Source organism: Triturus cristatus, chromosome 9 (assembly GCF_964204655.1).
Source record: "Triturus cristatus chromosome 9, aTriCri1.1, whole genome shotgun sequence".
Classification (NCBI taxonomy): Eukaryota; Metazoa; Chordata; class Amphibia; order Caudata; family Salamandridae; genus Triturus; species Triturus cristatus.
The window spans coordinates 27,175,510-27,199,391 of NC_140592.1; the positions used below are offsets into that span (position 1 = coordinate 27,175,510).

At 44.3% G+C, this 23,882-nt stretch overlaps 1 protein-coding gene across 2 annotated transcripts in view; it reads left to right on the forward strand.

Annotated features, from left to right (window-relative positions):
* Positions 1-23,882, forward strand: part of IL17RC (interleukin 17 receptor C) — a 249,876-nt gene that overhangs the window by 98,329 nt on the left and 127,665 nt on the right. The window contains exons 2-5 of one of the 2 annotated variants that reach the window (XM_085624288.1): positions 223-244; positions 11,667-11,831; positions 19,944-20,174; positions 21,762-21,892. In XM_085624288.1, the coding sequence (XP_085480414.1) occupies positions 223-244; positions 11,667-11,831; positions 19,944-20,174; positions 21,762-21,892 (549 nt within the window). The remainder of the gene's footprint in view (positions 1-222; positions 245-11,666; positions 11,832-19,943; positions 20,175-21,761; positions 21,893-23,882) is intronic. The other variant, XM_085624289.1, reaches the window with a different exon arrangement.

Here is a 23,882-nt window from a genome sequence, read left to right on the forward strand (position 1 = left end):
GCCCCCATTCCCAGGATCCTTTTCGGGGTGTTTTGCATATATTGCTGTTGCACGTTTCCTGCAGGTTCGACATTTCCCTATTTTCAGAGCAAACCTTTTCATCTTGATGTTCAGCTGCAGAATTCTTCTAGTGCTGCAGGAATGATGCTGCTCACTCTGACCTCGCATGTGTGCAGAGAATGAATATTAACTCGCCTTTTCCTCTGTTTCTCTCCTCTGCAGGGCCTTTTGTGTAAGAAATGTTGTAAGTATACATGGCCTGAAGACCTTTAATGCTGCTAAAGTATTCACATTACCTCTTGCTCTGACGTGTTCTCTTGGGCATTCTTCCTTTCTTCATCTTTTCGCATGTTTCTTCTATCCTTCCTTTGTTCCTGCTTTTCTCTCTCCTCCTCCTGTCTTTCTCTCCTGCCAGAGTACACTCTCTCGTTCCTTCCTTCTCTGTCTCTTCCTTGATACATTGCTTCCTCCCCTCTCTCACCTATAATCCTCATTCATGCTTTCTCTCCATCTCTCCTCTCCCCTCCACTCTTCCATCCGTCCATGCTTCTTCCCCGTCTCAGTGCCTCTCCTCGATAGCCTGTCCCATTCCTTCCTTCCTTCTTCATTATTTCTGTGCCCCCACCTTCCCCCCACCCCACCTTTACTCCTTTCTTCTTTCCTTTGTCGCCCCTTTCATGCCTTTTTCCCAATCTTCTTTCTACTCCTCTTCCGGTTACTCTCTATTCCTTCCACCCTACCTTTATTCCTTATTTCTTTCCTTTGTCGCCCCTTTCATTACTTTTTCCCACTCTCCTCCTCCCCTTTCCTTCCTACTTGACTCCTTTCTTCTTTGCTTCTTCGCTCCCTCTCATCCCTTTTTCCCACTTTTCTTTCTACTCCTCTTCCATTTCCCCTCTATTTCTTCCGCTCTACCTTTACTCCTTTCTTGTTTCCGTCGTAGCACCCTTTTATCCCTTTTTACACTCTTCTTTCTACTTCACTTCCAGTTCCTCTCTATTCCTTCTGCCTTACCTTTACTCCTTTCTTCTTTCCTTCGTTGCTCCCTCTCATCCCTTTTTCCCCCTTTTCTTTGTACGCCTCTTCCAGGTCCCCTCTATTTCTTCCGCTCTACCTTTACTCCTTTCCATCATCGCTCCCTTTTATCCCTTTTTACACTCTTCTTTATACTCCTGTTCCAGTCCCTCTCTATTCCATCCACTCTAATTCCCACTCTTCTTTCTGCTTTTCCTCCAGCTCCTCTCGATTCCTTCTGCCCTACCTTTACTCCTTTCTTCTTTCCTTCGTCGCTCCCTTTCATCCCTTTTCCCACTCTTCTTTCTACTCCTCTTCTGGTTCCTCTCTATTCCTTCCTCCTTACCTTTACTCCTTTCCTCTTTCCTTCATCGCTCCTTTTCATCCCTTTTTCCCACTCTTCTTTATGCGCCTCTTCCAGTTTCTCTCTATTGCTTCCACCCTACATTCTTGCTCTTCTTCACCCCTTCCCACCCTACAGTTCCTGCTCCCTCATTCCCTTCAGTGTGTTTCTTCCCATGCAGCCATTTCCTCCACCCCTCCTATCCTTCTATACCTTCTCCACCCTCCCAAGATATCTGATTTCCCTTCACCATTCCTCTCTCCCTTCATTCCTGTTGCATTTTTCTTCCTTTTGGTGTGATTATTTATTCTGGATATGTAGAGCATGACCCTAGCTACAAGGCAGTGGAGCGCTGTACAAAAAAGAAGAGGGGGTTATTAGATGGAGCCCATAAAAAGATTGGGCTGCAAGTGAGTCTAGGATTTTAGAGGGCTTGGAAGTGGGAAAGTTGGAAGTTAAGATGTTATCTTGCAGTAAGATAGTGTGTGAAGAAAAGTGTCTTTATGTGCTTGTAGTGGCAGTGGTTTGTTAGGTCTGGACTGAGATCTTGTTCTGTATTTTTGGGACATTCCAGGAGAACTCTTGCAGTCTGTTTTTCTCCTTCTCACATCTCCTGGTTTCCAGACGCATGATGTTGCTGCTCTGGGAGCAGCAGGTATTTTTATTTTGTTTACAAATGTTTTATGTAGCACGAACATAACGTGTGAGGGTATCAGAGTGCTTTACAAATATTCGGAAGTAAGAAAACAAAAACATAATCAAGAGAGGTACAGACCTTGTAAGTTCACAAATACATTGATGGAAGTAACATCCCTAGAACAAGTCGAAGAGACAATAAACATAGACCAACAGATTAGTAATCGTCATGGGTGTAGCACATGAGTCCGATTGTGGGATCTAGAGCAGACATTTGTTCATAAGTAGTATTTAACTTCTTTTTTGAAAGATGCAGTTGAGGGGATCAGCCTGATTTCAGGTGGTAGGGTAATGCCAGAGATTCTGATCTTAGTGGCTGTATATATGGTTTTGTGACGGATGCTGCTCATCTGAAGGAAATGCAGGTGGAGAGGGGATCCGTTGGAGATCTGTGATGGGATTCCAGCATTCCTGTCAGCAGGATGGTACTTCCAGTAGGGTTCACCAAAGGATCAACGTGTGTGCTATAATTGTCGTCCTTTCTGGAAGGCTGGACGTTACCTTCTGAAGCCACTTCAGTGGGCGCCACGCTGTTTTCATCGTTGGAGGGCAGCGTAATCCAGGCAGGTGTCAATGTTAAAGACACGTAACTTTGTACAGTTGGTCAAATGGGTTCCAAATTCCTTTGAGTCATTCATAAGAGCTAGTCTTTAATTTATTGTTATTTGGCTTACATGCAATAAGGAACTTCTTGTTTTTGTAGGTTTGAGTTTGATAAAGCATTAAACATTGCCACAGTGTAATTTAGTGCTCCATGTGTTGATATGCAAATTATACTCACTGTCTTTCTAACATGTTCATCTATGTGCATTTCTATTGATCAAATGTTGTAGGTGACTGTATTCACATCTAGTAAGAGTCACCCATATAGAGTTGAAATGTAATCAACGCATTTACTCATGCTAACTGTACTTGCTTGGAAGCCATGTTGATGTAAATTTGGCCTAACTTGTAACCACGCCCGAGTTACACGAGTTGTGCATTTACGGCATGCGCTGGAGGTTTCATGTTCTTTTCCCCTCTGAAGGTGTTTTATTAGGCTTCTCGTTGACTAGAATACGCTTATTGGGATTGTACTGGAACTGTTAGATAGTTAAAAAGTAATTGAACTTGGTTGGGGACACCGAGACTGTAGTGATGGGAGGGATCCTTATGTACCATGCAGACTAGGTTGTTGCTAACTTTAACTCATTGCAGATCTGTGTTTCTTTGTCCCGTGCTTGGAAACTGGGGATTCTACCTCCTGATTGGTCTGTTTGGTGGAAACTGATCCGAAGAGGCTTCCAAAACTATCTTTCACGTATTATGGTGCCAATTACGATCCGGTAAAAAAAATTCCCGTACGACTCGTATCCGGTCTTTTTACCGTACGAATCGTACAAGTGCCGTACAAACTGGCAATCACGATTCGCACGGTAAAAAGCCCATACGAGTCGCATTGGGAATAATTCCCCACACGTCCTCGGGTCGGAAAAAGTGTCCGACACGCCCTCGGACGAGTTACCGTACAAACGTGAAAAGCGAAGTCCGACCGGGGAATCACGATCCGTCCCGGGCGTCCGATAGTACAACCGTATGGTTAAAAGACCGTCCGCACCGAACTCCAATAGCAACCATGGAGACGTCCAAACAGGTGCCCGGTACGCGCCGTACCCCCCCCCAGCCCCCGCATGTACGCGCCATACCCCCCCAGCCCCCGCATGTACGCGCGCGCTGGGGGTACGCACCGTACATACACGGGTGGGGGTACGACTCGAACGTACACGGGTGTACATACACGGGGGGGTTCGACACGTACTCGGGTGTACGTACACTGGGGGGGTTCGACACGTACTCGGGTGTACATACACGGGGGGTTCGACACGTACTCGGGTGTACGTACACGGGGGGGTTCGACACGTACTCGGGTGTACATACACGGGGGGTTCGACACGTACTCGGGTGTACATACACGGGGGGTTCGACACGTACTCGGGTGTACATACACGGGGGGGTTCGACACGTACTCGGGTGTACATACACGGGGGTTCGACACGTACTCGGGTGTACATACACGGGGGTTTCGACACGTACTCTGGTGTACATACACGGGGGGTTCGACACGTACTCGGGTGTACATACACGGGGGGGTTCGACACGTACTCGGGTGTACATACACGGGGGTTCGACACGTACTCGGGTGTACATACACGGGGGTTTCGACACGTACTCGGGTGTACATACACGGGGGTACGGCGCGTACATGCGGGGGCTAGGGGGGGTACGGCGCGTACATGCGGGGGCTGGGTGGGGTACGGCGCGTACATGCGGAGGCTGGGGGGGTACGGCGCGTACATGCGGGGGCTGGGGGGGGTACGGCGCGTACATGCGGGGGCTGGGGGGGTACGGCGCGTACATGCAGGGGCTGGGGGGGTACGGCGCGTACATGCGGGGGCTGGGGGGGGTACGGCGCTTACCGGGCCACCTACTCTGGTCGTTTCGCACCGTACTTCGCATTTCCGACACTTTTTGGGTGCCGTAAAAATATTGCCGTCCGGACTGCTGTCGGTTCGAATCGTAATTCCTGGGTCGTGAAACGCTGCCTGGAAGCGTCCCGACGTCACGTCGCAGCATTCCCGGATCACATTCGTATGCATATTTTCGTCGGTCGGTGTTTTTTACGATTCGTACGGAAATGGTGTTTCCGTGCGAATCGTAATTCCATGTTTGTAATGTTTTACGACCGGGTACGAGTCGGACGGAGAATACGCTCCGACCGACGGTTCGTACCCGGTTTTTACCGGATCGTAATCGGCACCTAAGTGTTCCATCAACTAGTTTAGCAGATGCTGTCCTGACTTCTCTGAGAAAAGTCTTTCTCGCTGATTCTCCTGCTCAGAGTGTGAAGATTCGTGCTTGAGCGCTTGTACTTTTTCCCCTAAACCTTAGCTTGGCTCAACTGTTGCTGACACCTTCTTCTTCAGAAATCCCTTGATGAACACTTTGGATGCAGTATTTAGAATAGCAAGGCTTTTTAATGGAACCTTCCTACCTTATATTTTGCTTGCTCCGCATGGTTATATTTTGCATCTTCTTCCTCATAATATACAAATTTTGATTACATAATCATTTTAATGTGTATGTTCTTACAATAGATGTACTGAGTCGTTGCTAATTGATTGAACTGTAACTGACTAATTTTCTAATAAATCCCTCATGGTTGGGAGACCAACCTCTCAGTCGTTTCTGAGGAGCCACGTGGGTTTCGCTGCAGTTGAAATGTATTGCTGATAATAGCTCCTTTCTTCGGCTTCAAGTCGATGATCAAAGGTCCATACGACCAGTGGAGAGTCCTGTTTGATGACTTTACTAAGCAGTTGAGATACAAGTATCTCTGCTCCATCACCATGGCTTGGATGGGTGTGATGCAGTTGTTTAACTGGTCAATTACTTGTGGAGATGACGGTTGTGTGCCATCTGATTGAATTAATGTATATTCATGTCATTGCTGGCCAGAATGGCTCTAAGGGACTCTTTGTAGAGACAAAATGTTACTGGAGAGAGGAATGATTCTTAGGGTATGTCTTAACTCATGAGGATGAGTTCCAATCTAGATGTGACCATCTGGATGAGCGAAGTATGGTACACCAGGAATGGCTTATACAATCATCATTTATATCTTTTAAAGACCTTTTTCTTGAGCATAGCTTGGTGGTAGGTGGTGTTGAAAGATGCTGAGAGGTTGAGAAGATTCAAGGGACAATGGTTGCCACAGTCTTTGAAATAAAGTTCATCTCCATCTACTCATTTGGTGGCTGTCTCTGTGCTGTTGCCTGAATCCTCATTGGCAGTTCCACAAGTGGTTCATCACTTCTTGCTTTCTTCCATTATCACTCTGATCCTTTACTTTCATCACCCTTTTCTCTCTCCCTTTTGCCAGTCTCCTCCGCCTTCTTTTCCTTGGTACTTCAGTGTAGGGTATTTTCTTTCAATAGACGTTCATGTTTTTTCCTTCTTTTTCTTCAGCTCATCCATTGCCTCTTTTTTGTTCTTCAGGCACCTTCACAAAAGGCAGTGGAGGCAAGTAACCCAAACGTTAGTGTCACGTTCACCTACGCGGTTAGGTATTCTCTGCCTACTATGGTGCCGATTCCGATCCTATAAAACCCGGGTACGAATGGTCATACGGAGCGTTTTCTCCGTACGACTCGTACCCGGGAATTTCACCTTACAAACCAGCAAGTACAATTCGTACAGAAATACCATTTCTGTACGAATCGTAAAAAACACCGTAAGCTAAAAAATACATACAAATCTGATCCTGGACAGCGCGTCCGCAACATCTGCACGGAGTCAGGCAGCGTTTTACGGACCAGCAAGTACGATTCGTACCTACAGCACTCCACACGGCTATATTTTTACGGGAGCCAAAAAGTGCTGGAAAAGCTAAGTACGCTGCGATGCACGACGAAAAGGGGGCCCGGTACGCGACGTACACGACATCACCTACATCGTATGTGTCATCATGTACGGTGCGTACCCCAACATTGCATATGTACGGTGCATACATACGCGCTGTTGGGATACGCACCATACATAGGCCAACAGTGCATATGTACGGTGCGTACGTCCGCACCGTACCCCAATCGGACCGTACATACGCGAGGATTGGGGTACGCCTGGGGTACGGTGCGGACATACGCGGGTGGGGGGTACGGTCCATACATGCGGGGGGTGGGGGGTACGGTCCGTACATACTGGGGTTGGGGGGTATGGTGCGGACGTACGCGGGAGGGGTGGGAGCCTGGGGGGGCCGTACGACTCGTACCCCGGGCACAAGTGTACTCGGGGTAGGGGTCGTACAAAGTTCGCTCCGTACGAGGCCTTTTCCATGCGCTTGTGTGTTCGGACGGGCGGTACGGATTGTACTTGCGCGCTCGGACTTCAGTTTTACGATTTGTATGTAAAACTGTCCGGGGACGTCTCGTAGACTTTTCCCGAAGCGATTCGTATGTATTTTTCACGTACGAATCGTACTTCGCCGTTTGTACGGGACTTGTACGATTCGTACGTAAAAAAATACGGATGCGAGTCGTACGGTAATTTTTTTAACGGATCGGAATCGGCACCTATGTCTTACTTTCCATCCCCTTTAGGAGTGTGCCAAGTCACAGTTAATTTTGCAACCACTACAAAGTTTTATTGAACACCTTGCAACTTTTTGAAAATTATGACTTTTTTTGCTTTACCGCTTACGTGTGAAGATGGCTTTTGCTGAAATTGATGTGACTGGGTGTGCAGACATAATATTGAGTTTCAAATATCGAGTTGCACAAATATCGAGTCATCAATGTCGTGGTTCAGAAATATTGATAGCAAGAATATCGTGGTCAAGAATATCGACTTAAGGTAAGTAATGTCGATTTTCAAAATATCGAATTGTTTAATATCGTTTGCAAAAATATAGTTGTTAAAAATATCGATTTTTCAATTAATGTTATGTATTTTAGTATTTATTTTAAATCTATGTGATGCATTTTTTTTGTATAAGAATTGTTTGTATTTTTAAGATATGTATTACATTTTTAGTAATTATTAAAAAAACTTATTTGAATTTTGTGTTTTTAGTTCCGTAGCGGGTTGTGGGTTTATAGGGGAATAGGGTGGGAAGTAATTTAATCATATTAAATTAATTGATTATTTTTTATTCATTAATATTTATTTAATTGAGATGTTATAGTGTTAAATGTGTAAAGGAATTTGTTATTAACTCATTAATAACTGTTTGTAAATTAATAATACTTAATTAATTGGTCATTAATTATGGTGATTGTGTAATCAATTTTAGATGTGTGTTCTGAAGTTTATAGGTGTTAAGGGTGGGAAGTAATTTATTTTTAATTGATGAATTAATAATTGGTTGCTAATTAATTATAATTAATTAATTTGTAATTAATTATGGTATTTGTGTAATTAATTTAAGGTGTGTTGTGGGGTTTATAGGGTTAAAGGGTGTTAAGTAATTTATTTATGTTTCATTAATATTTATTTGTTAATTGATATTAATTCAATTGGTTAAATATTATGGCAATTGTGTAATTCATTTGAGGTGTGTGTTGTGGTAATAGGGGTAAAGGGTGGAAAGTAATTTGTGTTTCATTAATTAATATAGTTGTTAATGTTATTTATTTGACAATTATTTTTGGTAAATGTTTATTTTTGTGTGTGCTCTTTTTACTTTTAAAGGGGTAAAGGGTGGGTATTAAATACATTTTAATTACTTTATTATTAGTTGTTAATAGTATTAGTTTTTCATTTAAAAATAAGTTTTAATTGTGTTTTATTATTTTATAGTTTAATTTAAGTGTGTGTTGCGGACATTATAGTTTTAAAGTGTGTGTAATTAATTAATGTCTATTCGTGTTTTGTATTAATAATATTTTCTAATTGATTGTTAATTATGTTAATTATGGAAGTATTTTTTTTATGTTAAAGAGTGTTGTTATTGGTGTGGTGTTATAGGGTAGGAAATAAAAGCCATACATTCATGTATTAATTGATGTTTTGGTTTGTTAATATTTTCTTGTTTAAAGAATTATTTGTTTTACATTTATTAATTATTTTATTTGATATAATATTTATAGGTATTTGTTATATGTAATTAATATTCTATTATATTTCTTTTTTATATATTTAACATATTTATTTATTTATTTATTTTATAATTGTTTTATAATTTTTATATATATGTAAAATTTATTACTGTTGGAGTGTGAATAGTATTTTTTGCCTCTCTGCTATCCAAAACTTTCCCTACTGTTGAACTCTCTGGAGTGGGAATAGTAATTTTTACCCCTCCGCAATCCAACACTTTCCCTACTGTTGCACTCACTGGAGTGGGAATAGTAAATTTAATTACTCCCCTATTTAACACTTTCCCTACTGTTGAACTCACTGGAGTTGGAATAGTAAATTTAATTACTCCCCTATTCAACACTTTCCCTATTGTTGCACTGAATGGAGTTGGAATAGTAAATTTAATTCCTCTACTGTCCAACACTTTCCCTATTGTTGCACTGACTGTATTGAGAAATGTAAGTTTAAATATTTTCTTATAGTTTAATGTTTTAATTTATTATAGATTTTAGTTTTTTAATATTTTACATCATTGATATATGTATTTATTTTTTATATAATTTTAAACGTTTCACATAAATTCCAAATAGTTTATTAATTGTTTTAAAGTGAAAAAAAAAAAAAAATATATATATATATATATATATATATATATATATATATATATATATATATATATATATATATAATTATGTTTGTGTGTTTATCTTTTTTATTAAGTTTATTTGTTACATTTTATTAAAATGTATATTAGGGGGTTGATTCCGATCCTGTAAAAAGGCCCCACGAATAGTCGTACGGAGCGTTTTCTCCGTACGACTCGTACCAGGTAAACTCATTTCACAACCTAGGAAGTACGATTCGTACAGAAAGCCTTTTTCTGTACGAATTGTACAAAAGACCGTACAGCAAAAAAATACCCACGATTCCGAGACGGAAATGCTTGTACGCGACGTCCGGACGTATTTCACCAGCGTTTTCCGGCCCAGCAAGTACGATTCGTACCGACGTCACTCCGTACGGCTCTTTGTTTACGGGAGCCAAACACAGCTGGAAAGCATAGTCCGACATGAACGGCAATGCCACGGAGCCCCAGTACGTGACGTACAGCCATGAACCCCATCGCACGTGTCATCCCGGTCCTCTTGGCCTACGACCTGGTGCACCGCACCCGACGCTCACACCGCAGAAGGTGAGAACAACATGCGTGGGTACGGTGCGTACCACACGTACCCCTACGGCGCCATGACAACAGCGGTACGGACCGTACCCACGCATGAATGTGTGGGTACGGTGCGTACCCCTACGGCCCCATGAGTCCTCAGGTACGGACTGTACCCACTCATGAATGCGTGGGTACGGTGCGTTCCCCTACGGCCCCATGAGTCCTCAGGTACGGACCGTACCCACGCATGAATGCGTGGGTACGGTGCGTACCCCTACAGCCCCATGAGTCCTCAGCTACGGACCGTACCCACGCATGAATGCATGGGTATTGTGCATACCCCCAGTGCGTATGTATGCACCGTACCCCATAGCAAATGTACGGTGCGTACCCACAACATTGCGTACCCGCATCATTCACCGTACATACGCGATGTTGGGGGTATGCACCGTACATTCGCTATGGGGGTACGGTGCATACATACGTGCTGGGTGTACGCACCGTACATATGCGCTGGGGGTACGGTGCGTACCTATGCGCTGGGGGTACGCACCGTACATTCGTGCTGGGGGTACGGTGCATACCTATGTGCTGGGGGTACGCACCATACATTCGCGCTGGGGGTACGGTGCGTACAAACTTCGCTTCATAGCGGGCAAAGTCATTCCCCGTGTACGGGACGTTTTCCGTACGAATCGTAGATTGTAACGCCGGTCCGGATCGTACTAGTACGGTCGGACTTCATTTTTACGATTTGTACGGAGAAGGGTCCGGGTCCGTCTCGTACTAATTTTCCCGCTACGATTCGTACGGATCTGGCCGATCCGTATGTACTTTTCCCCGTACGGATTGTACTTCACGGGTCGGACGTGAATACGGATGCGAGACGTACGGGAAAAAAAAATACAGGATCGGAATCGACCCCTAAATGTATTTTATTTTGTTAAAATTAAATTTCATATTTAATATATTTAATATAGATAAAAGTCGATATTTTATTCATCTGTATTCTTTGCATCAATATTTTTTAGTCTATATTTTTGTACTTACCTGTTAAAGTATAGGAGTGGATATTTTTGTAGTCTATATTTTTTAATTGATATTTTTTACATCGATATTTCACATCGATGTTGAGTCAGGGAACCATGTGACCTATATCCCTATTAACACTAACATGGTTCTTCATACGATATATGTCACAGAACAAAGATGGTTTTCTTTCCCTTATCCATACCAGTGTGCCAAACATCCTTAAATTGTAAACTTGCACAAAAATGTTCTGTATACATTTTCCAGCCTGGCTAGTTCCATTAGAGTGCAAATAAAATGTCTACCTGCTGAAAATTATCCTGTAATGCTGAAAAAAGCATTGCATCGGCAAAGGTGAACAGGGATAGATAGTATAAAATCAAGGACAACAATTGGAATTTGGCTAACATTTTGAGTCATGAAAAAAAGATTTGGCACACCCTTAACCCTTTTTTCTTTGTGAGGCAATTACTTCCTCTGCCCCACGTGGCCGAAGGAGACAGGAGAGAACTCAACACCTGGCTGTTCGAATGAACAAATCACCATGAGGCAGTTGGCACGCCCAGCGCCTTGAGACCATCACGGGTGATACGCCGCGCTTTATAAATACTTGATTGATTGCGCTGGGGTCGCTGGTTCTCTACCAAGGAATACTGGAGTGTCTGTTAATGTTGGCTGAGTCACTGCCCACCCTGACTTGTATGCTGCGGTGTCAGTCCAGGAGATGTTGATGACATCTTTCCTTGCTTACAATGTTCTGTGTTAATTGAAATCCTGGTAACCCCTCTTCTGATGTTCTTTCAGTCCCTGGAGGCTTCTGCATGCCAGAGGAAAGGTCCACAACCCATGGCCACAGAGTGGTGCCATCAAACCTGAGATCTGAGACCGTCCTGTACTGCCCTCCAGATAAGCAGAAGTGTCATGCCTGTGTGCGGGTCGAAGTCGATGTGTCTGTCGAATACATCCCAGGTAAGGAGGGCTTGTGGCCGCCTCGAGGAAATGGGTCAAAATTAAAGAGAACCAGCCATTCTGAGGTCACAAGTGAGACTGTGACTTATTTTACGTGTTGTTTGAGATCTTCCATATGTCTGAGCTCAAGTCAGGTTGTTATGTTTTTGTGTAGCAGTGCTTCGGCGTCACTAGGGTGCATTGAACCATAACAGTACACAGGACTGGGCATGTAGCATCACACAAAAACATCCTTCAACAAGGCATGAAAGTGTAAATCGCAGTGCGTGATGCCATAGCTCCCTATGGCGTAAGCCTGGAATGCGGATTTCTGTCAGACATGTATCACCCGGCCATTTTAACATGGGAATATCAGGCGATAAAGCATATAAACTGTGAAATGACTCACGCTACCATATCAATCTGTAGATCATGGAGAGATAAACTATGAAAGGACACGTGCTACCGTCTCAATCTGTCGATAAAGGAGATGAACTGTGATAGGACACATGCTACCATCTCAACCTGTAGATCGAAGAGACATAAACTGTGATAGGACACAGGCTCCGTCTCAATCTACAGATCACAGAGACATAAACTGTGATAGGACACATGCTACAGTCTCAATCTACAGATCACAGAAAGATAAACTACGATAGGACACATGCTACCGTCTCAACCTGTAGATCGAAGAGACATAAACTGTGATAGGACACATGCTACCATCTCATCCTGCAGATCGAAGACACATAAACTGTGATGGGACACACTCTACCATCTCAACCTGTAGATTGAAGAGACATAAACTGTGATTGAACACAGGCTCCGTCTCAATCTACAGATCACAGAGAGATAAACTACGATTGGACACGTGCTACCATCTCAATCTATAGATCACAGAGAGAAAAACTGCGACAGGATGCGTGCTACAATATCAACCTACAGATCACAGAGAGATAAACTGGATAGGAGCCATGCTACCATCTAAAGCTGTAGATCACAGACACCCAAACTGTGATAGGACACATGCTAATATCTCAATCTGTAGATCACAGAGAGAGATACTGTGAAAGGACGCGTGCACTGTTTCAATCTTTTGATAAAGGAGATGAACTGCGATAGGACACATGCTAATATCTCAATCTGTAGATCACAGAGAGAGATACTGTGAAAGGACGCGTGCACTGTCTCAATCTTTTGATAAAGGAGATGAACTGCGATAGGATACATGCTACCGCCTCAATCTGTACATCACAGCAAGATACAGTACAATAGGACACATGCTGCCATCTCAATCTGTAGCTCACAGAGATAAACTATGAAAGGACACATGCTACCATCACAATCTGATGATCATATAGAGATATGATAGGACACAGGCTAAGGTCTCATTTTGTTGTTTACAGAGAGATAAACTGTGATAGGACACATGCTACTGTCTCAATCTGTAGTAAGAGAGATGAACTACGATAGGACACATGCTACCGTCTCAATCTGTAGATTGAAGAGACATAAACTGTGATTGAACACATGCTACCATTTCAACCTGTAGATCGAAGAGACATAAACTGTGATAGGACACATGCTAGTGTCTCAATCAATCGATCACAGAGAGATAAACTGTGATAGGACACATGCTGCCATCTCAATCTGTAGACCAAAGAGAGATAAACTATGATAGGACACATGCTACTGTCTCAATCTTTAGACCAAAGAGAGCTAAACTACGATAGGACACATGCTGCCGTCTCAATCGGTAGATCACAGAGAGATAAACTACGATAGGACACATGCTAACATCTCAATCTATAGATCACAGAGAGATAAACTGTGATAGGACACATGCCACCATCTTAGTCTGTAGGTCAAAGTTAGATAAACTGTGATAGGACACAGGATTCCGTCTCAATCTGTAGATCACAGAGAGATAAAGTATGATAGGATACATGCTACCGTCTAAATCTGCAGGTCACAGAGAGATAAACTGTGATAGGATACATGCCACTGACTCAATCTGTAGGTCACAGTAGAGATAAACTGTGATAGGACACATGCTACCGTCTCAATCTGTCTACAACGGCGATAAACTGCGATAGGACACATGCTACTGTCTCAATCTGTAGGTCAAAGTTTAATAAACTGCGATAGGACACAGGCTACCATCTCAATCTCTGGATCAAAGAGAGATAAACTATGAAAGGACACAGGCTTCCGTCTCAATCTGTAGGTCAAAGAGAGATAAACTACGATAGGACACAGGCTATCGTCTCAATCTATAGATCACAGAGAGATAAACTACGATAGAACACATGCTACCATCTCAATCTGTCTACAACGGCGATAAACCGCGGTAGGACACATGCTACCGTCTTAATCTGTAGGTCAAAGAGAGATAAACTGTAATAGGGCACATGCTATTGTCTCACTCTGAAGGTAAGAGAGACAAACCACGATAGGACACATGCTACCGTCTCAATCTGTCTACAACGGCGATAAACCGCGGTAGGACACATGCTACCGTCTTAATCTGTAGGTCAAAGAGAGATAAACTGTAATAGGGCACATGCTATTGTCTCACTCTGAAGGTAAGAGAGACAAACCACGATTGGACACATGCTACCGTCTCAATCTGTTGATAAAGGACATAAACTGTGATACGACTCATGCTACTGTCTCAAAATGTCGTGTTGATGTTATAAAATGATAAGTCGACTTGATACAGAGTTCCCAAAGTCCCACTATGCCACACTGCCACTTAGAAGGTACTAGCAGAGCCAACGTACCATCCTTAACACCAGCCAGCTCTGCAGCAGTACTGAAGGTTGGTGCTTAATTCTGGCCGCGTTATTTTAGGCGCTTCTCTGAAGTTCTGGCGATTACCACGTGCTGCGTATGCAGATACACTTTTGAAAGATGCACACCCTCTCGGCACTGGGGCAACAGGATCTTTTGGAAACCTTCTCATTAAAATTTGCAGTGTGCTTCAAGCACAGCAGCCCTGACTAAACTCTGTTTCCCTCCATCTTCTCTCAACGTGTCTCTTCCTTTTAGAAGGAGAATAAAAGTCACTAACCATGGACCTTATTGGCGCGTGTGCAAGCACGCATCACTGTGGGTTCACGCGCACGTTCTGAGTCGGTTGTGATTCATACACACACGTCACGAAGATGTTACAAAGGATCATTTATATTCTATGAAGTTACTTCCAAGTTTTACACAGCGCCACATGTCGTTGGTTGGTCCAAGACGCATTAAGTCGCTTCCCACGTCATGATTGGTGCACATATTATTTTTAGCAGTTTCCCAAACCAGAAACAGTTGAGCCCTGAGACGGGTGTTCAGCGAGTCTGATTCTTAGGTATGGTAAGTGCAGAAGGTGCAGTGGTGCCGGGGTCCAGGAGCGTCAGGGGCCCTGGTCTCTGCCGAGAGTTTTAGCGCCAGCCCCAGTTCCGCTTGGATCGGCCCCATGCTTCTGTCTCTTGAACAGGGTGTTAACAGATTAGATGAGGGTCCATGGTAGGTGGGAAACATCCATTACAACGCAGTCATTACAGCGACCTACGTTTACAACACGACTGTTACAATGCAACTGCCTTTACATCGCATGCCATTACAATGCATGTCATTACAACGCGTGTCACTACTACACATGCCATTACAACGCATACCATTACAACACATGCCATTACAATGCATTATATAAAGTAATTAATTGAGATTTATTTTGTTTTTGGGTGGGTAAGGGTTTTGGGGTACATGGGAATAGTAATGTATACCCCTACACTATCCAACACTTAGTAAATGTTACCCCTACACTATCCAACACTTACCCTACTGTTGTACTCACTGGAGTTGGAATAGTAATTATTACCCCTACACTATCCAACAATTACCCTACTGTTGCCCTAAAAGTATTATGCATTGTAATGGTAAGCGTTGTAATGGTATACGTTGTAATGGAATGCGTTGTAATGGTAGTTTTTTAAAAATGCGTTATAATGCGTTGTAGTTGCGATGTAAAGACTGCGTTGTAAAAGCATGCGTTGTAATTGCATGCGTTGTAACATCATATATTCATGGTAGGCATGTGGTGAGCTTCAAGATGATCCTTGGTTCTTCCCAGTGCCTGGTGCGAGAGTTCAAGGCTGGCCTCACATATGCATATCTATATATGATAATTCACATATGCATATCTATATATGATAATGCGCAGTCTGACCGTGTGAATATGCTCTCTTCACAGTCTGAGGCAAGTTTTTACTTTTTGTCAATCTACTTGGAAATGCATGAGTATCTAAATAATATCCACACTTTTTCAATAGTATTTAGTCTTTTTCTTTATGACCAAATTAATTACAATTAGGTCCATACTTTAGTGAAATCAATCTTTGTTGAATTTCACACAGCAGCCAACACGTGTTTCGAGGTCTGATTCCCTTCGTCAGGGCTTTCAAATCTTATGTGGAAAATATCCATCATACAGCGAAATTTCAATCAAAATCATGGAGAAATGGCCCATGTCGGTGCCAACAGTCCCGCCATATTGATGCCTCTACATCCCGCTTCCTCGCTCTCCGCAGACAAAAACATTTTTGTTGGGGGGGGGGGGGCTAGTATAAATTCTGTTGGAGACCGTAGGAGCTGCTATCATGACCTACATTAACTCTAAACACAAATATGATATTTGCTGCTAGGTTTCATGTACACTTATCAGGATTGCCCCGCGAGGGAGATTGAGGAAAGGAAAGGGGCACCCGACACACGCCCTTCATCTCTATGGGACATGGGATTCCACTTGTAGTACCTGTCGTCATCTTATCCCAATATTTAAAAAATGAGAATTCAGCTCACGCGCTTGCATGTCACTAGACTCCCTCAACTGAAGAGTATTGGGCAAATGCATTCCTTCAGTTTGGCCAGGATCACACAATTTGATTGTGTGGTGATTATGAGGCTCCAACTTTCGTATTCCGGATTCTCACTCAACAGGATGGTCACTAGCACAGCAAGCTCTGTGATGGTCCATGGCCCAGAGATGGAACTAGTGAGTACTGACCCAGCAGTGAGGCAGAGCATGGGGGAACCAACATTATTTATTTGTGGAACAATCTTTTGTGTATCACAGTGTTTTTACACTTATTGGTCTTGAATTGAGTGCCTTAATGAGTTCACAATTTGTAGAGCGGCACACACCATAACACCTTCGGTGGCGGGGGTGAAGGGACATCCTGCAAAAATTGGCAAATGCCCCCTCCACCCGTGTCACAGTTCCACCATCTCAATTACAGGTCTAAGGTATGTGGTATTCTGGACGACTGAGCTGTCTTCAGCCTGCCACTTGAAAACAATTACAAAGACATAATATGGAAATGGCAATGGAAGAGCCACTGTGTCTAGGGCGTTGCAGGTCCCTGCTAGGAACCTCTTTAGGACACCACCTTTGATGCCACTGGTGCGCTCATGCTTTGTCTTCATGACTGCAACCTTGGAGACGCGTCAAGAAAACATCCAGAGAGGGTCCCCGTGCGCCAGAAGAAGACTTCCAGCACACATCAGATATTCGTTTTCCTCAAGAGGCAACCCTGCTTTGGGGTCTGTTTCATACCCACAGATCCATCAAAGCAAGGAAGCAGGAGCCACTTCAGGGTGAAAGAGGCCACCAGACCATTAGCAAACTCTGGATTTGGCCAACCTGCCTGGCTGGGGTGGTGAAGGCGATGCCTTCGTCACCCAACCTTATCTGTTGGCTGCCCCAATGCTATCCCTTGACTCAGACCTTTAATCCGAGACACTCCGTCACTCTTATCAAGGGTGTCTCTGGCTCTCGAGTAGCTGAGCACTGCTTTCCTCCTCCTAGAAGACGCGCCGTCTCACCAAACCATGATATATGCTAGGTGTACTCGGCCGGGTAGGCACTGACATCCACTCACAGCCCAGAGTGCTGTGGCACTCACTGGACACTGCCTCTAAAAACAAGTCACTGAAGGCGAGGGTACTGGCGGGTGAGTCCTGGCCATTGCAGTACCTTATGCAAGAGGAGCAAGGCTTCTAGGCACGCAGAAAGCCAACTTCAGGGAGCTTGAAGATGAGGGAACAGGTTCTCGTCTACCTGCACAGGTATGAAACCCAACCTCGATGGGGGATTGTTTACATTGTAACATGTGGAAGTATGTTGTGAATCTGGTTCTTGGAGGGGATACTATACATGTTTCACTTCTAGTAACCCCAGCTGCCACATTCTTCCTTCATCACTAATCACAGCTATAAGCATCCACATGGAGATATCTGGAGCAAGACGCTGGTTATCAAGATGTCAAAGAATGCTGGGGGTAGCGGACCCCCCAAAAAAGCAGAGAAGGTTTGGCCAGACACCCTCAGAGCCTAAGATATACATCTTCAGACCCACTGCCCAATATCCCTTTCACAACAACGCTGTTGGTACTTCTTGACTGTGACCTGTGCATCCAGAGTTATAGAATGTTCACATATCTGTGGTATCAAACCTTGCTGGTTGGCTATCTTGGTACCCCAGTGACCCACCAGAGCTGGAGTTTCTTAACAGTGATTGGTAGATTCCGAGATGTTGTTGGTAGATTCTGAGGTGTCATGATAGGTAGATTCCAAGATGTCATCACATTAGTTTCGATACCCGCAAGGGACCATAGCAGTTTACTGCATCCTGTAAGAATTGGGATCACAGGCCTTTAATACAAATTCAATCCAATTTAAAATAACATTGTGTTCACTTAATTCAGACTGAGAGCTTGGCGGTCTGACCGCCAGCCCGCTATGGCGGCGGAACTGAGTACTCTGCCCACCATAATTTAGATGTATATGCGATACACGAAAGACTGCCGGGCAGTGGATTTCTGTGCTGGTGCTGTGCTGTCTCCGTCTCGACTGCGGTGTCCCGCCCAGCAGATTGGGATGTTCCCATTGAGCAGGTGGTGTCCTGTTGGTGGAGTACTGACAGGAAGCGACCGTGGTGGTGAGGAGACAGGTAAGTAATCTTTTTTTACTTAGGTAAAACACATATATGTTGTGTAGATCTACATATGTATATGTAGGTTATGTGTAGTGAGCAGACTTTGTACATTCTGCATTGGACCCCACCAAGCTACACACACCATGCAATGTATACACGTACACACCATGAACACCTACCTTCAGGTCTATCAAAACGGGGTACTGATCTGTCGCGGTCAAGGTGCAGTAGGCAAGCGGGGACCTGGAGGAAAGAGAAGAGTATGAAATCGCAGGCTGTACCCCTTTTTCGCCCATTATACCAACTGCAAGTAGGTGGGATTCATGCCGGAATTCCCTTCGAAAGACCCCACATCTTCATCTGGATGGTGGAAATCCTGGCTGGATTCCCTCCACCGCCTGCTGCAGCCCATCCCGCCATAGGGGTGGGGAGTGAAGTCCTGACAGAATCAGCGGGACCGCAGCGGTTTTCTCTCCCATTGCCAGCCGGCATCTGAATTGGGAGGGCGGACCGCTAGGGCAGGGGGAGGGAAGACTGCCAAAAAAGCCCACTCTGTCGTGGTCCTGCCAAGATGGAAATCAGGCCCCAAGATCTTTAGTGAGGGCTCCTGAGGGGCATCTCCAGAGACTTCACTGTTAATAATCACCCGCAGCACTTTGGAGAAGTTCCAGAGTTATGCCTAGTGCCCAACTCTCAGGTAAATGTAACCCACTAATGTCATACCTTATCCAGTCCATGAGCTGCAGAGCACACGCCTTGTCCACAACTTGCATGTAATCTTAGCTGTTGAAAGGTTAGGGCTGGAGGGTTCAGATTTCCACCAAACTTACACGTATGCAAGATGTTCATTAAAGTGCTCATAACCAAGAGACCAGTTTGTCATGTATGTAATGATTATATTCAACTGTTTCTGAATTTTAAGTCATTCCTTTTCAAGGAGGCTTTGAAGCCCCAAAGGCTTCACCGGTGAGACAATAACCAGCCTCTTGACGAGTAGAGCTCACACACAGTCCCACCACTGACACTAGTACCAGGGCCGAGGAGGAGACCCCGATGGCTCCGCATGGGATGGGTCAATGCCGCTGCAAAGTTCTATCGACAGCAGAAGACAACTTTCTGTACCAGTGTCTTCTGATGCCTTTGTTTAGGAGCGGAGACCAGTGACGACTCAGCGAAGACCAGTGACGACTCAGTGAAGACCAGTGATGACTCAGCGGAGACCAGTGATGACTCAGCGGAGACCTTTGACAACTCTACTTATAGTTCGATTGGTTTTGAAGAGGACAATTCTACTGAAGAACTGGAGATGGAGGCATGGGAAGAAGAGTATGATGACCTTACAGCGGAATCATCTCACCTTTTGTATACACTTCATAACGGTAAGCATTTCACCTCCTCTCCCTCCACCCTCACACTCCCATTTTGTGAATGATCTTAGTCCCTCCTTAGTCCCACCTTGTCTTCATTTGTAACCTCTCCTGAGGACTGGCCCTTTTACTTCGGTTGGTATACATGGTACGTTTTCTTTAGTCTGTAAGTACGATTTTCTTTAAAGAGTTTCTCTTACTGCAGAAGGGTCTCTCGTGCGCAGTTCTGCCTACCGGCTTGTTTATTTAACCCGTACCAAACGGGGAGCTCTTCAGGGGCCAAGGGAGACAGAAGGGGCAACTCAGCGATGCCTTCAAGCATTTGGAATGCAATAGGTCTCGCATTTGCAAGAGTTTAAGCTATTGGCATTGTAAATGACAATGCCTTTTATTTATGTTTTAAAAACCAAAACATAAATAAAAGGCATCGCCATTTACAATGCCAGTAGATCAAACCTGCGTAAATGCAAGACCTATTGCACTGCAGATGCTTGTTTTTGTCTGGCTTTGGGATTTATCTTAGCCTCGAGGAGACAGCAATGGACTGTCCTGGAGGTGTTGGTGCCAGAACTGCACAAAATACACTGGACCAAATTCACAGATTTATTTCCCACATTTAAATCTGATCCGCGCCAGGAAAAGATCGTAAAATGCGCATGATTAATGAATGCACGATTCACAATACAGTGAAAGATAAAATTCAGGACAGAACATGCCACATGGTTTACTACATCATTGACATTCTGGTCTCCTCTTACCAGGAGCTGCTGGGGCACGTGTGAATTGTGGTATTTACTAGTGCATTTGCACACATTTCAAAGTGGCAGAATTGTGTGTCAACCTGATGATCTCACACGTCGCCCACTTCCCAATGAGGTGCCAATTTAATATATTTTTGCCAGGAGTCATCACACCTTCTTAGAAATAGTTCTAATTCGCCACCATCATCATGATAAAACTCATAGCAGCGATACATACATATATGTGTGTGTGTATATATATATATATATATATATATATATATATATATATATATATATATATATATATATGTGTGTGTGTGTGTGTGTGTGTGTGTGTTTGTGTGTGTGTATTTACACACACACTGGGACTGTCATTGGGCCTTGTTGTGTGCGTTGGTATGTTCTAGTGTCATTCACAGTTTGCTTCTGCTCATAACAGCACACAGTGTGGGACACTGGGTCAGCTCACTTCTTCCATTGGTTGTCTTGCACTGTGAGTGACAGATTTTTTCCTGATCACATGTACTCAGTCCCCTGAAAAGGAGTTTGCTCCAGTGCCAGGACTTGAGAGTTTAGGCTGCTAGCCCACTCCTTTAATTTTATATGTTTGCCAATTCCTTCTGGCATATTCCTTTTCCTTGTAATAAAAAGAACCAAAAACAATTTTACAATTTCAATGGCCAGATGTATTGGCTTTGCCAGTGCTTGTTTTTTTTTTTAAATGTTACAGCTTCGCACACAGGCAGCTCTTCACTGTTCTCCACGGTGGCCTGCCACGGTGGCCTGCCACTCTGGCCGACTGACCGACAGACGCTTTCCCTCTGCACTCACCCCTTTGTGTGCTCTCTGCTTGCAGGCTCCCAATACATGCGGACCAGTCTCTTTCTGGTGCATATGTATTTTTACACAGAGGAGTGTATGGAGGTGGAGGTGGAAGTGATGGTGCCCTGGTCCTTTGCACAGAAGAGCCCTGACCTGCAGGTGAAGGTAAGTGGGTGGTGGAGATCACTGGTATCACTGGCAGAATCCTGTTATCCACTTCCCCACTTTCTTGAAAGCTCAGCTCTGAATCACACATTAAAATAAACTGGTTTTATCTACCTAATCTAATCTATCCGCAAGCTCACACTTCACACTACTCTCTGTAGAATACATGAAACCCTTTTAAATAAACTTACAAACTTTATTTTATAGAACAGTCTCAGTCTGACCCAAGACAGTGCCTGAAGTAACTTAAGTCACTCCGGGTTAGCCTGTAATAACTGATACCTGGCCTGTTCAGACATTAGTGATAACCTGTAATAGCTGGTCTCTGGCTAGTTCAGACATTAGAGGTAGGCTGTAGTAAGTAGTACCTGACAGTTCAGACATTAGAGGTAGGCTGTAGTAAGTAGTACCTGACAGTTCAGACATTAGAGGTAGGCTGTAGTAAGTAGTACCTGACAGTTCAGACATTAGAGGTAGGCTGTAGTAAGTAGTACCTGACAGTTCAGATATTAGAGGTAGGCCGTAGTAAGTAGTACCTGACAGTTCAGACGTCAGAGGTAGGCTGTAGTCAGTAGTACCTGACAGTTCAGACATTAGAGGTAGTGTGTAATAAATGACTCCACTGCTGCTACTTGTAATAGTCAACAAACAGCTAGTATCTGGCCAGTTCACATGTTAGCAGTAGCTTGTAAGAGCTGATCTCTAGCCAGTTCAGAGACTGGTATCTGGCCACTTCAGACATTAGTGGTAGCCGGCTGTATGATGGCACAACGCAACATTGTACCACGCAGTCTCTTCCACGACCGCGTCTTTAACGTTCATGCCTTTACCACACAATTTTGTGGTGAAGACATGATGGGTAAAGGGACATGCGTGTTAAAGAAACGAACATCACCCTGCCCTGTAGACTGTCCCTTTTCCCTCTGCCTTGAGCCCTAACAAATAAATCCAAATTGATTCAAATTTTTCTCTTTGATGATCCACTGAGGAACTTCGTACTTTCTTGTGTTCACCTTAAAAAATAAACCCACGCCCCAATAACTACCCCGACCCAGACCCTGAGCCCTAAAAATTCTCCACTACATCCCTAAACTACCCTGACACTGTCCCGTCCCACGCCCTGAGATCTAAAACTGTCCCCGACAATCTAAACTGTTCCGTTTACACCTGCCCTGAGCCCTAAAAATAAATCCCATGCCCCAGAAACTACCCAGATCCCAGCCACCTGCCCAGAGCCCGAAAAATGGGTCCCAACATCCCTGAACTACCCCAACCCAGCACCTCCCACCCAGAGGCCTAATACTGCCCCTGACCTGTGAACTGTCCCTTTTCCCCCACCCTGCCCTAAAAACTGCCCCACCCTGAAAATTACCCCGACCCCAGCCTCCCACCCTCAACCCTAACAACTGTCCCCTACAGCTACTAACTACCCAGACCGCAGTCCCCCGGCCCTGGGCCCTAAAACTGCTCCCTACACTACAAACAACCCCCACCCTCTCCTGAGTCCTAAAACCTACCCCATACCGAAAAACGACCCCCCAAGTCCCAGCCCCACTTACCTTACCACGTCCTCTCCTGATTCCCAATCGTCCTTTGTCTTCCTTTCTTCCTCTTCCACCCATCCGCACAGCAACTAGACTGGTCATTGCCTTAACCAAGCATATGCTTTGTTAAGGCATATGCGTGGTTAAGGCAAGCGTGGGTATGCTTGCGTTGGTCAGACACACTTGGCTGAGCCCGCATTGGTCCGGCCATTTCCTGTGGTAGCCTGTAATAGCTGGTACCAGCCTTGGTCAGACAGAGGTAGGCTGCAGTAACTAGTACCTGGCCAGTTCAGCTATTAGAATCTGGCCAGATCATGCATTAGCAGTAGCCAATTAAAAATAGTATCCGTCAAGTTCACAAATTAACTGTAGCCTTTAATAGCTGGTCTCTGACCAGCTGTGACATCAGAGGTAGCCTGTATCTGGCTAACTCATACATCAGACGT